Source organism: Cervus elaphus, chromosome 5, assembly GCF_910594005.1.
Source record: "Cervus elaphus chromosome 5, mCerEla1.1, whole genome shotgun sequence".
NCBI classification, from domain to species: Eukaryota; Metazoa; Chordata; class Mammalia; order Artiodactyla; family Cervidae; genus Cervus; species Cervus elaphus.
This window is the reverse complement of record NC_057819.1, coordinates 82,659,176-82,673,722: the sequence shown is the minus strand read 5'-3', so window position 1 is coordinate 82,673,722 and position 14,547 is coordinate 82,659,176. Positions and strand designations below refer to the sequence as shown.

The 14,547-nt window shown below is 35.1% G+C and overlaps 1 protein-coding gene across 1 annotated transcript in view; it reads right to left on the bottom strand.

The window, feature by feature from the left end:
* Window positions 1-786: 786 nt before the first annotated feature.
* The window catches only part of RAD51C (RAD51 paralog C), a 29,038-nt gene continuing 15,277 nt past the window's right edge, over window positions 787-14,547 (bottom strand). The window contains exons 7-10 of the mRNA XM_043900760.1: window positions 10,233-10,299; window positions 9,449-9,509; window positions 3,019-3,079; window positions 787-2,404 (exon numbers count right to left, since the gene is read on the bottom strand). Coding sequence (XP_043756695.1) covers window positions 2,288-2,404; window positions 3,019-3,079; window positions 9,449-9,509; window positions 10,233-10,299 — 306 coding nt within the window. The 3' untranslated portion in view covers window positions 787-2,287. The remainder of the gene's footprint in view (window positions 2,405-3,018; window positions 3,080-9,448; window positions 9,510-10,232; window positions 10,300-14,547) is intronic.

Below are 14,547 nucleotides of genomic sequence, written 5' to 3'. Positions count from 1 at the left end.
CACAACTAAGACCCAATGCAGCCAAATAAATAAATTTTTAAAATTGTACTTGGAATCTCACATATGTCTAATTTAGATGATATCTTTTATTTTTTTTTAATTTAGATGATATCTTTTAAAATATTTATTTATTTAGCTATCTTGAGTCTTAGTTGTGAAACAGGGGCTTACCTACCCCATGGCATGTGGTACTTTATTTCCCCAACCAGGGATTGAACCCACATATACTGCATTGGAAGACAGGTTCTTAACCACTGGACCACCAGGGAAGTCCCAAGAGGATATGTTAATGAGACTTTGTACTTTAGAGTTGATGCTGGAATGAGTTGGGGCTGCTGGGATGACATGCATGTGTTTTGTGTGAGAAAGACATAAATCTGGGGGGACCAGGGGCAGAATGCTATGGACTGACTGTGTCCTCTCAAAATTCATATGCTGAAGCCCTACCTCCAATCTATTTGAGGACAGGGCTTTTAGGAGGTAATTAATGTTAAATGAGGTTATAAGAGTGGATTTCTCATAAGATTGGTGGCCATATAAGACAGGGAAGAGAGAATGATCTTTTTCCACAGACATCCACCTAGGAAAATCTTTGTGAGCACACTGTAAGAAGGCAGCTGTCTGCAAGCAAGGGAGACCGCCCTCACCAGAACCAGACCATGCTAGGACGTTGTGAAAAACCATGAGAAAATTCTGTTGTGTAATTCAATGGTATTTTGTTATTTCAGCCCAAGCAGACTGAGTTCATAACTAGAAAAATAAATGTCTTTTCAGCAATAGCAACAATTTTGAAAAACTATGATATGTAAATTTTATTTTAAAAGTTGCAAACAAAAGAAATACACTTGGCTTTGTCTATATTCAGAGTCTTACAGTTCTTTTAAAGTACAGTGTTATAAGCTTTAGAAAATGAGCTCTTACAGTATCTGATGACTGGTAACACTGATATTTATCATTTAACAACCCCCTTACTCTCCTGATGTTATGATTGGAGTAGACAGAATATAAAATGACAAGTCAATTTTGACAAGGACTGCATTAATTATAATAAAAACATATGCCTTAAAGCCCTCAAAAATAAGATAGCTACTTGGTTATCCTAAAGTAATCAATTGAAATTAGTCTTGGATAATTAGGACGCCCGTAAACCTGATTTTCCTGGGACAGTCCTGATTTATGTCCAGGTATAATGGCGAGCAGAGCCTTCTTTTGCTTTTTAAAAAGTCTTTGCAAAACTATAGTTAAGACTGTGTATAATCAATTACAGAATAACTACATGTTAAAAATTTTATGAATTTAGTGTTCAGTCTGGGACAGGAAATACCAACTGTCACTAAAATCTGGAAAATATGGTTGGCACATTATATAATATTCAATCACTTAAATAATTTTCTTCTCCAGGAGTCAAAGTAAATCTTGTAAATGAATTAAGAGGTACTAAGACAAACCAGGTACCAAAACATTTTTAGACTTTGAAACCACTCAAGAATTCAGATTTTTAATTTATTCAAGCAGTGTTAAGATTATTCAAAGGAAAATGTCAATACACCTAGAGCTGGATCACATCATGTTTCAAAAATACAGAAATAAATGACTGTGAGCTTATCAACCTGAATATTCTGGAAGATGTACGTTCCAGTCAATATTCTAGATGGGATAACAACTTCTAAGTATTTCCTTTAACATTATAAAATAACATTAAAAAATGAACCAATGACTTCAATTTTAGGATTGAGGTCACTAAAATCAGAGTGGTCATCTAAAGTTTGTATCCTACCCATCAACTGAATGTAATAGTATGCTGACTCATGGTGCTGGCTTTTCTTTAAAATAGAAATAGGTCATTTTTAAGAGTCATCAAAGCTACATTTAAAGAGGAGAGCACAATGGGAATGTGAAAAAAAATCTTTTCTTTTTAGAAATGTCTAGGCAACTGGCAAAGAAATGAGGGAAAAAAAGTCTGAATATTAAATTCAGATTAGCCACATGAGATCAGCTTTCCACATTTGCAAAACACAATACCTGTAATATCTCTACTCAATGTTATTAAAATGAAAACAGGGTCACACATAACTATAGAACACTGCTAATTTAGAAGAACTCTTTCAGAGAATCATATTTGTTAAGTAGTTTCACTTAATACAGACCTGATTTGTTCATTCACCATTCACTTAACATATAGACCTAATTCATTCACACCATAGTGTGTTCATACTCTAAAGTAAGAGTCTACTACTTGTAAACATTCCATCTCTCATAGGCATCAATACATATGTATACTTTGAGCCTAGTCTTTGGATTCCTGTTCTTCCTCTGAGTCCCGCGATCGCTTCCGGGAATTCAATGAACCTTCTGTTTGCAATAAATATGCAGTAGCAACAACAGCATCTCTAAATCCCTGAGGCTGCAAGACGAAAAAGTATACAAGTATGCTTTAAGAACATCTAAAATAACAACTGGTCTTCCAAATACTTTAAAGAAATAAGACAGCTACTTTATTCTTGGGATAGAAGTTATCAACCACTGTGAATGAAGAGGATAAACCTCAAAGACGAGTGTCCAAGCCAGGACTATACTATTTTTATCTAGAATCTCTTATGTATTTACTTATACATACACATATGGAGAAATAATAGTGAATTATAAAAATAATCTCTAAAGGTCAATCCTAACAAACTTTATGGTGGCTTTACTAGAAGAAGTGAAAGAAAGTATCCCACATGCCACAAGGCACGGCTGAAAAAAAATCTTTAATATCTTGACATTACCCAGGACATGGAACACACTACCCTACAAATAAGTATTTCCTCTGTTCTTAAGAATAAATTTCAGTTCAATTGTATTCTAGAGTATTCTTTATATATACTACTATTTTGGGGATAATGTTCTAAACATCAAAATCTGTCCTCAAATATGTTCACTGCCTACAGAAGTTAACAGAAGCAATTTGTAAATGCTTTCTTCAAATAATTACTGCCCACTAACACCAAAATCCCACTTTAATCAAGTAATACTGACTGTGATCTGAAATGGTACTGTAGATTCCTTCTGGCTTGGTGATTTGTACAATGTCACCAACCTGCTTAGAGGAAAAATAAATATACACAAACACATGATCTTAATTAATTAGTTCAGATGACTGAGTTCATAATTTATAGTTTTTCATTATAATTATATTATTTTGTTGTCTAAGAACACACAAAGCAAATAAATATAAAAAACACTTCCTTAAAACAACTATATATATAGCAAGTAATAACTATTACATATAATAACAGTAGAATTGTTTGCATAACTGAAATTTTAAAACAACCTAAAAAGACAATGGCTAATTCAAATAAATCATTTCATGCATGACAAGATACTATTTACACTTAAAATAAGGTGGAAGAAAATAGTTAATGAGATGGGAAAATATTAACAATATACAAAGTCTAAGTTATGCTGTATGATCCCACATTTATGAGTAAGCTTGCATACATATTTTATATAGAAAAATTACTAGAAGACTACAACCACAAAGTTAAGTTGCTATTACAAGGTAAAGGTTATATTTTTGTTTGATTATCTATGTCTTTCAAACTTTCTATGGTAATTGTGTATTTTTTATGTATGAGAAGCATTAAGACAATTTCTTGGTATATAACTAAGGAACACATTCTCATTATACTAATATAAACAATCTAGGAAAACACATTCTTTCAAAATGAGTATGTTCAGAAAAATCATTGTCAGAACAGGACAAGGTCTGTTTAGGTACAATTTTATTGTGTACTCTAAAACCGAAAGCTCAAAGTAGTTGAGAAATAAAATTCTAAACATTTTTTTTTCTCTAAGTTTATTTTTTTTCCATTTATTTTTATTAGTTGGAGGCTAATTACTTCACAATATTGTAGTGGTTTTTGCCATACATTGACATGAATCAGCCATGGATTTACATGTATTCCCCATCCCGATCCCCCCTCCCACCTCCCTCCCCACCCCATCCCTCTGGGTCTTCCCAGTGCACCAGCCCCGAGCACTTGTCTCATGCATCCAACCTGGGCTGGTGATCTGTTTCACCCTTGATAATATACGTTTCGATGCTGTTCTCTTGAAACATCCCACCCTCGCCTTCTCCCACAGAGTCCAAAAGTCTGTTCTGTATATCTGTGTCTCTTTTTCTGTTTTGCATATAGGGTTATCATTACCATCTTTCTAAATTCCATATATATGCGTTAGTATACTGTATTGGTCTTTATCTTTCTGGCTTACTTCACTCTGTATAATGGGCTCCAGTTTCATCCATCTCATTAGAACTGATTCAAATGAATTCTTTTTAATGGCTGAGTAATATTCCATGGTGTATATGTACCACAGCTTCCTTATCCATTCGTCTGCTGATGAACATCTAGGTTCTTATTAACTATGCTCAAATACCATAACAGCAACAAATATAGCTGACCCTTGAACAATACATACCAATCCCTCTGCAATCAAAAACCTGAATGTGCATGCATGCTAAGTTGCTTCAGTGGTGTCCAACTCTTTGCGACCCTATGGACCATAGCCTGCCAGGCTTCTCTGTCCATGGGATTCTCCAGGGAAGAATACTAGAGTAGGTTGCCATGCCCACCTCTAGAGAATCTTCCCAACCCAGGGATCAAACAGGAGTCTCTTATGTTTCCTGCTTTGGCAGGAGGATTCTTTACCACTAGTGCCACCTAGGAAACCCCCAAAATCCAAATACTCTGCTTCAAAAACAAAGGAATTGATTGAGTTATCCAAGAGCAGGAAGTTGAGACAGATTTAGGACTCAACCCCAGTTCTTTTAATTCCACATATTGTGATCTCACTGGCTTCCCTCATAGCTCCAGCTGCTAAAGAATTGGACTGCAAAGCAGGAGACTCAGGTTCGATCCCTGGGTCAGGAAGATCCCCTGGAGAAGGAAATGGCAACCCACTCCAGTATTCCTGCCTGGAGAATCCTATGGACCGAGGAGCCTGGCAGGCTACAATCCATGGGGTCACAGGAGTCGGATGTAACTTAGTGACTAAACCACCACCACCAAAATGAAAATACAGAGACTATATTTATTTAAAAAAAATACATCTATAAGTGGACCCATGCAATTCAAATTCCTGTTCACAGGTCAACTTTACAAGCAAAAACTTTTAAAGTGCTTTTTAAAAATTACTTTAGAACTGATATAACTTATTCACAAAAGCTAAAGGTAGAATCTACAGCTCATGTGTCTGACAGATGACTGGATAGACAAAATGTGGTATATACATACCATGGAATATTAGTCTTAAAAAAGAAAGAAATTCTAACATTTGCTGCAATGAACCTTGAAGGCATTACACTAAGTCAAATAAAGCCAGTCACAATAGGAACAATATTGTATGCTTCCACTTATATTAATGAGTGCCTAGAAATGGCAGCCCACGCCAGTGTTCTTGCCAGGAGAATCCCAGGGACGGGGGAACCTGGTGGGCTGCCGTCTATGGGGTCACACAGAGTCGGACATGACTGAAGCGACTTAGCAGCAGCAGCAGATTAGTCAAATTCACAGAGACAGAAGGTAGTATGGTGGCTGCCAGAGGCTGATGTGAGTGGAGAATGGGTAGTTACTATTTAATAGGCATGAAGTTTCAGTATGGAAAGATGAAAAAATTCTGGAGATGGACGGTGGTGATAATTGTACAATAATATGAATGTACTTCATGCCACTGAATTGTACACTTACATGGTTAAAATGGTAAATTTTATGCTATGAATATTTTAACACAATTTTTAAAAATGGATACAACTGTACACAATGAAGATTCTAAGAGAAAAATCATAGACTCTCTTAAAAGATTATTTGTTTACATATAACGTTGATTTGTTTGCAAAGATAATTTAAGAAGGCCATTTTTGTTTATGATCTGTTACTCTCTCAGTTTTGAAACTGCCCTGCTACTCAGGCATAATTAAAAAAAGAAGTAATCAGAGACCATCATCCACTCACTAGCTTTTAAATTTGTTCTTTCAGGATGAAAACAGAAGAATTCAAAATGTCATCTTTGTTATTGCAACTGTATGCATAAATAAAATAACTGCAAAGTAATATGTAACATAAGAATAGTTGTATTAGGGAGTGAAATCATCAACTTTTACAATACTTTAAGGTTGACTGTCTATCTTTAATGCAAAATCAAACAGGAAAAATAGAGGCACCTCCTTAAAATTAAAAAATCACACATTTTCATCCAATAAAACAAAAATTAGCTAACCTTCTGAAAAATGAGTATCTAAATCACCTCATATCACCATATGTCCAAAAAGGTACCCAATACATCCGACTTTCCTGAGAAAATTATTAAAAAGGAAATAAGCTTTTAAGAAGTATTTACAAGTTTATTAAGAATCCTAAAGTCAAATGGACATTATGTATTCAGGTGGAAAAATCTTCCTCAAATTTCTAGGTAAAAACAAAATTTTGTATTTCATGTCTGCATCTCAAGATATCTTTTAAAACAACAAACTAAACTGAAGAATCACTTGGCTCATGGCCCCAGCTGAGATGAAGCTTAACATATGGCTGAACTACATAGTTTAGGTCAGGAAGAAACAAGACAGAAGCACAATTTGTGCTCTAAAGCTGAGACACATATGTGAAACACTGTGTGGAGGTGTTGATATATTACTCCACTCTACCACCAGATCTTCTTGGCAAAGACTGGTATAATTCTGAACAATCTTGGCCTCATATTATCATGAATATGCAAATTGGAGGAAAACCCACACAATATACAGGACAGAGACTAAAGTATTTCTTTTAATAACTGTTGAAATGTTATTCTGTTACTAGTCAAAGGGTAAAAATTCTAGTGAAGCACAGGGACTGGGACATGATATGGGACACTGAAGTTCAATCTCAATATAAATCTGGCAAGTCAAGGTTTTCATTTTTCTGCTCAGGCTAGAAGTGTTCATTTTGATAAACTATTTTCCCCCAGCATGAATTTCTATTTCCATCCTTTCAAGACACACTATATTTTAAAATGCATACAAGATTTCATGCAACTTTAATAACTTAAAAGATATCTAATTTCAAACAATGAAGAATAAAACTGTTGATTTTATTAAATGAAGTCAACTTCTTCTGATTATAACAAAGTATGCATTAATACTTATCATATATCCACAGCCTAGGGGAAAAAGCAGTTTAGCATAAAAGGTTTTTACCTTAAAAGGAGGATAAGATATACCTTCAGATTCACTAGCCATCAATGCAGTAATATAATTACTTTCAATAAACAGCAATTATAGGAGAAAAGGAATGGACTTTTATAAAGCCAGCTATAAAATGTGGCTACTGTACCTATGTCATAGAGTTCTTTGTAAAATAAAATGAAATTTTATGTATACACACACAGAGCACTTAGCACAATAAAGAACAGTTAATATTCAAAAAATGGTAGTTGCTATTTACTATGTTTTAATCTTCCTGTGCCTTGATCTTCTCACTGTTAATGATAATAGGTGTAGAGCCTTCAAAGAGTTACTGAAGGACTCATAGACATAGAGAACAAATGAATGGATACCAGTGGGGAGGGGGAGAACGGCAGTATAGGAGTAGGGGACTAAGAAGTACAAACTATCATGTATAAAATAAGCTACAAGGATATACTGTACAATACAACAAATATAGCCAATATTTTATAATAACTTTAAATGGAGCATAACCTCTAAAATTTTTGAATCATTATATTGTATACCTGTAACATATAAAATTGTATATCCACTATAGTTAAATTTGGTTAAAAAGAGTTATTGAATGGGTTATTTGCAATGCTGTATATAAGATGCACAATTAAATACCTAGCACAAACAAGCACTCATTAAAATAGTATGAGATACAGGAAAAACATTCATAGAGCAGTAGATTTCCCCTAAATCTATCTATTCAATGTCAGTGTTCCACACCAGTAATTTCTTGGGAAGGATTAGTAAGAGGCTGAAGTCATAAAATGGTTAACTCTGAAGAAAGTAAGCATCATTTTTCCAACCAATGCTAACTTCTAGGATTTGACAAAGGGAAACTTCTCCTTGTGATGAGTGCATAAACAGATGAAAGAAACAAAGAAAAAGATGAAAGAAGCATCTTTCTTTACTCCTATTTTTCTTGCTTCTTAGATGTATTCTGTTATTGAGTATTTAATACTAGAATAGTAGAAGAAGACCACTATAGTACACTTGCTCAGGGGGAGTTTCTAAAAACATTTAAATAGTGAGATGTACTTTACAGAAAACCTCAATCTGGAAAAATATAAACAATACGTTCAAAAGACTCTCATCTGGAGAACTGTTGCCAAATCTTTACAATAGGGTTTGTTGCTGAGAAAAGAACTGCTTTTGTGAATTCAGTATACAATGACTTATTTATAGAATTGGGGGGATGGGAGTTGATGGTAAAGCACTATGTATTATGGGGGGGAAAAGTTACCTGAACTCTTTGGAAATGCCATCTTTAAAAGAAACACAAACTGCATGAACTAGTTACAAAAGATGTACAGAAATGTAATCAGTTCTGCTATGGGCTCGGGGTCAGTAAGACCTAACTTGGTCAGGCTTGATTTTTTTCACTTTGTACAAGAATGAAGAAATGCAGATAAAGAAATACTATATCTGACCAAACCCAGTATGTGTTAAAGCAATCCTTTTTTTCTTTATTCACATGCTGTCTCAATTTACTCATTTTATTGGAGCATTCCCAAACCAAGTTCTCTTGGTTATGCCAATTAATTTCAAAGCAGAGAGGCTGGCATAAATCTGACATTTCTAGACTCCATAGCTTTCAAATGCCTATTTTGAAGAAAATGAAAAGTGGTTTGTTCACTTGCTTAGTAGCTTTAAAAACAAACACAAAGGTTTCATGCTGCCATAGTTTTATTTTTAAGAACAATACTTGTGAAAGGCAAGTAAGTAACTGAATAACAAAAGTAGGGTAGGGAAATATAAAAGAAAACAAAAATAGACACAATTTCATACAAGAAACATATTAAGAAACGAAGAAAAACCATCCTATTTTCCACATAAATTAAAGTCCTAAAGCTAACCTCAAAAGTTTTCCTTTTGTCCTGATTTTACTCTTCTTTCAATCCACTCCAGGAACACAGAGTACTCACCTCCCTCTGCATGGTTAATAAATGGTACTTGATTTCAAAGAGCTTTAGAAGGTGGTATTCTTTGGCCACCTACTCATTTCAGGTGCACCCCATCATTTAAATATTCCAAAGAACTTCCTATGTAGCTAACTGTGCAGTATAAGAACATGTTTTTATGCCTGTTTTAGGTGATGAAGGCAACAGAAGCTTTAGTTCATGGGGCACTGTAGATCTCATCTCACTCTAAGGAACTGATAACTGTTCACTATAATTTACCCAATATTTAGAATTACTAACCTGTTTCTATACTGACCTTTGCTTTTGGTCCCAATGAAAGATAAGCCGTATTGTAGCAGCGTGTCCCCAACTTTCCCCTGAGGGAAAAAGAACAGGATAACTGACTAGATTGTAAGTCTCTCAGAACGCCGCTGACCAAAAACAGTTTTACTTTATTCAATTTAACATAATGGAAGTATATTTGGTTTCAAAAAACCAGGTAAAGGCTCACATCCTGAAATGAATAGACTTTTACCTATCTGTGGAAATACTGGAGAGCATTGTCACTACCCTCTACCTGCTTTCAGAAGACTTTACTGAGTCAATCTATTTGTCAGTCTTCCTTATCAACAGGCTTACTGACATATTTTGACCACCAGAAGAAAAGCAAAACCTCTGACAGAATATTCTTAAAGATTTTAGTAGAAATAAATCTTGAAGCACTGTGTCCTAATAAAACCAAGAGTAAGGTTAGAAACAGAGTCATAACCTTAGTGTGATTTGTATTTAAATGGATTCACCCCTTCTCTTGCTTAAGAGTGTGTGATTTCTTAAGAAATCACAAATAAGAGAACAAGAATCATCTTATGAATATTTATACACTATGGACCTAATACAAGAGTTGCCAGAGAGTAGATGCTCAAAAAATGTTAAACAATTGAAAGGATGAGTCAGTATCTCAGGGCACTGTGTTCCACACTAAGATTTATCAGCAAATAAGAGACAGTCTTCTCTGCTTTCATGGAACTTACAATACCTAACAAGCATCAAACCAAAGAGGTAGAAAAAATGTAACTACAAATGTTGGATTAATTGCCTACCCAGTGCAGGAACCAGCAAGGCCTGATTTCTATCAAACTTTGTTGTCATCTGATTGGTTAAAATTACCTACAAAAGCAAAATGTGAGAAAATTAGGTGAGTCTCCCCCCAAAACTAGAAGGTCTAAAGACACCATGTGTAAAAACTTAATAACTAGGAGCGCTGGAAACAAGGGAATCTGTATTCTTTACCACTATTGCCTCTCTAGAATATATTTATTCAAAGGAATATAAAATCATTAATAAATCTCTGGCAGTTCAGTAGTTAAGACTCTGTGCTTTCAATGCAGTTTGGCCACGGGTTTGATCCTTGGTGGGGGAACTAAGATCCCACATGCTGCGTGGTGCAGCCAAATTAAAAAATAAAATCCTAAAAAAAAATAAAATAAAAATAAAATAAAATCCTTAATAAAATTAACTCATTGTTTATACTGTTAGGGGAGAGACAATATTACCATTTATGATTTTACAGGAAAAAAAGGAAAACTGAGGCAAAGAATGAGAGGAGACCTAAAATCATATAGAGAGCACAGTATAATTAAGAGAACTAGGAAAAAATAAAATCCAGTAACAGATCAAATGACTCCAAATTATAACTATACTAGACTGTTCAGATAATACAGATACAGGTATTGTCTTACTCACCGATGGCCTCAAGGCTAACGATATTGCTAATTCTTTGGATGGACAGGGAGTCCTGGTGTGCTGCGATTCATGGGGTCGCAAAGAGTCAGACACAACTGAGTGACTGAACTGAACTGAACTGAACTGAACTTACGTATAGTGGCCTACAGAAAAGATAATATATTTAAAAAGATAGCAATCTTATCTTTTTATTTATTTATTTTTTGGCTGCACCATGTAGCATGTAGGATCTTAGTTCCTCAACCAGGGATCAAATCTGTGGCCCCTGCAGTGGAATCTCAATTCTTAACCAATGGACCACCAGGGAAGTCCCACAAGATAGCAATTTGAAAGCAGAGACAAAAAGTGTTTAAGGCTAACTGAACACAGTAAAAGTCAGATTGTCTGGCACCTTCTCATCCAAAATTCTCCAGAAACGGTTATTTTAAATATTGTTCCAATATACAGCTTCTCTCCAGAAATAAGACAGATACTACTGCAAGCTGAAACTGGTAAAGAACTTCTAAAAAAGCAATGAGAAAAGATCTAAAAAATCCACCAATTCTTTAAGAAAACTGAGGAAGAAAAGGCTATTTGGCTGTTCCCACCATAGTGATCAGCACCCTAAAGTTTTCATCTACAAAGGAGAAATCTGTGATCTAGATCTCAGTCAGGCACAAACTGGATGACAGCACCATCCTCTAGTCTCCTCTGAAGGCCACAGTGGTCTTCCATGTGTTACCTTACTCCAGGTATTTCAGAACAAGCTAAGCAGGAATTTAAATTGGTAATTAACTGAAATATATGTCTAACTAGCATCTACAACACGTTGAATAATACTCTTTGCATACTGCTGCTGCTGCTAAGTCGCTTCAGTCGTGTCTGACTCCTAGCGACCCCATGGACCGCAGCCCACCAGGCTCCTCCGTCCATGGGATTTTCCAGGCAAGACTACTGGAGTGGGGTGCCATTGCCTTCTCTGTCTTCACATACTACCAAGTGTTTAATCTTTATCAAGTGGGATATTTACTTACACCAACACCTTTTTATTAAAGGTGCACTATTCAATTCTGCAGCCATTAGCCATATAGCTTTTAAAAACTAATTAAAACTAGAAATTCAGTTCTTCCACAGCATTAGCCACATTTGAAGTACTCAACAACCATGCAACTATTATATCAGACTGAACATTTTCATCTTTACAGAAAGTTCTGTCAGACAACATTGCTTTACAGACTATTACACATCTTACACATTATCTACTACACACCTTGAGGCAAATGTAAATAGACATATTGGCTTACCAGTTGTTCAACATCCCAAAATCAGAATTTGCAGCACTAGAAAATATTTATAAAATAACTAAAACTCCTTCTGCAAAAATGTTGGGTTTACCATGATATAAATGAAAGTTATTGTGTAATTACTCCAAGCTCTTAAAGAATGAGTCCTAGGACCTCCCTGGTGGACTAGTGGTCAGGATTCTGGGCTTTCCTGCAAACTGTGAAGGATGGCGCCAAAAAAAAAAAAAAAAAAAAGGCATCTTAAAGTAGTGAAGTAATAATCACTTTGAAATTATGAACTTCAGAGCTTTAAGAATACTTCTGCTGTCCAAATGTCCTTAAATGAATAAACAGATAAACAAAATGCAGTATACAAATAAAATGCAAAATTATTCAGTCACAAAAAGCATACTGGTACGTGCTACAACATGGATGAACCTTGAAAATACTATGCTAAGTGAAAGAAGCCAGACATAAAAGACCACATTGTATGAAATTTATATAAAGTATCCAAAGAAGACAAATCCATAGAGACAGAAAGCAGACTAGTGGTTGTTAGTGGCTACAGGGAGGGTGCAATGGGGAATGATGGTGAACGGGTATGAAAGTTCTTTTGGGGGTGATAGAAATGTTCTAAAATTAGATAGCTGTGATGGTTGCACAGCTCTGCATATACCAAAATGCATTGAGCTACACTTTAAAAGGGTGAATTTTATAGTATATTAACTATATCTAATAGGGCTGTTAAATTTTTTTCTGCTAATAAATAAACATATCTCTAAAAGGTGAACTATACCTCAAGAAAAAAAGTCTATCTTCTATTTTAGCCACACACAAAAAGAAGGTATAACTGGAATCTAATCAAGAGGAAACATCACAGAAACCCAAAATGCAGAGATATTCTCTAAAAGTACTGGCTTATATTCTTAAAACATAGCAGTGGCACAAAAGTTAAAAGCAATATGTGATTCCTGCTGGCAAAATGAACTGGGGAAAAAATTGCTATGAAGGACATCATTGTGATAAGTGATAAAACTAAAATATGGATTAAATATTAAAGTGCAATACAATATTAAATGTCCTAAATTTGATAACTATATTCTGGATACCATATGAGACTATTCTCATTCTTAGGAAATATATACTGAAGTATTATTAGACAAATGGATATATGTGCAATTCTTTTTAAACACTTCAGAAAAATATACACATAAACTCTGTGTGTGTGTGTGTACAGAAATAGAGTGGGGAGAGAGAATAAGAATGAAAAAGCAAATCTTGGGAAATGTTACATGGGAATTCTTTATATTATCCAAATCAGCAAAATAAGTTTTATCTTTTCTCCACTGAACTATAAACAACAACAAAAAAGAATTCCCATTCATTGATGTACAGAACATACTTTGGAATACACTTTCTGAGAGCAATTTGTTAATACATAACAAAAGGTTTAAAAATAGAGATATCCCTTTTGGCTTAAAATTTTCAGAAGTAATTGGACATGTGGACAAAGCAGCATATATAAAGTTGTTGACTCTAAACAATGGGTGACATTTCATAATGTTGTTTAGACTACTTTTTTTTTTTGCGGTGGTGGTGGGGGGAGCTGCACTTCACAGCTGGTGGCACCTCAGTAACCTGACCACGGACTGAACCTCGGCCACGGCAATGAAAGCCTGGGATCCTAACCACTAAGCCACCAGGGAACTCCCTAGATTACTTTTTTAATCAGCAAAGATGAAGCTCTTTCTGCTAAAAAACAAAAGCAAAACCTAAGGAACTATACAACCCATTATCCTTGAGTGCCCCCTACTGGGGACTCTTCACTGATACTAAGGCAATGCTAAATTACCAATCAGGCTTCCCAGGTAGATCAAGGGGTGAAAAATCTGCCTGCCAATGCAGGAGACTAGTTTGATCCCTGGGTTGGGAAGATCCCCTGAAGGTGGAAATGGCAACCCACTCCAGTGTTCTTGCCTTAAAAAAAATTCCTTGGAAAGAGGAGCCTGCCTGGTAGGCTACAGTTTATGGGGTCACAAAGAGTTGGACACGACTGAACATGCAAGAAATTACAAATTAATGACAAGAAATAATTCAAGACAGGATACCATGTTTTCAGCATATGCAAAGAAAAAAAAATTAAAAACTCAAAAGAAAAAAATGTACGCTTTGAAGTGATTTCATTGAGGAGTTATTTACAACTTTGTGCTAAGGATTCTAATTGAGGTACAGAAAAGAAAATCAAGGTAAGTAGTTTGACCTCCCACCTCCCTCCTAGACAAGTTTGTAAGTGTGTCAGTGGTGGGATGAAGCTGCAGATAGGGAAGTGCAAACAGGCAGTTAAAAAAGTTTTCACCTCACTCCAAATAATAAAATAAAATAAAATAAAAAGTTTTTACCTCACTCCTTT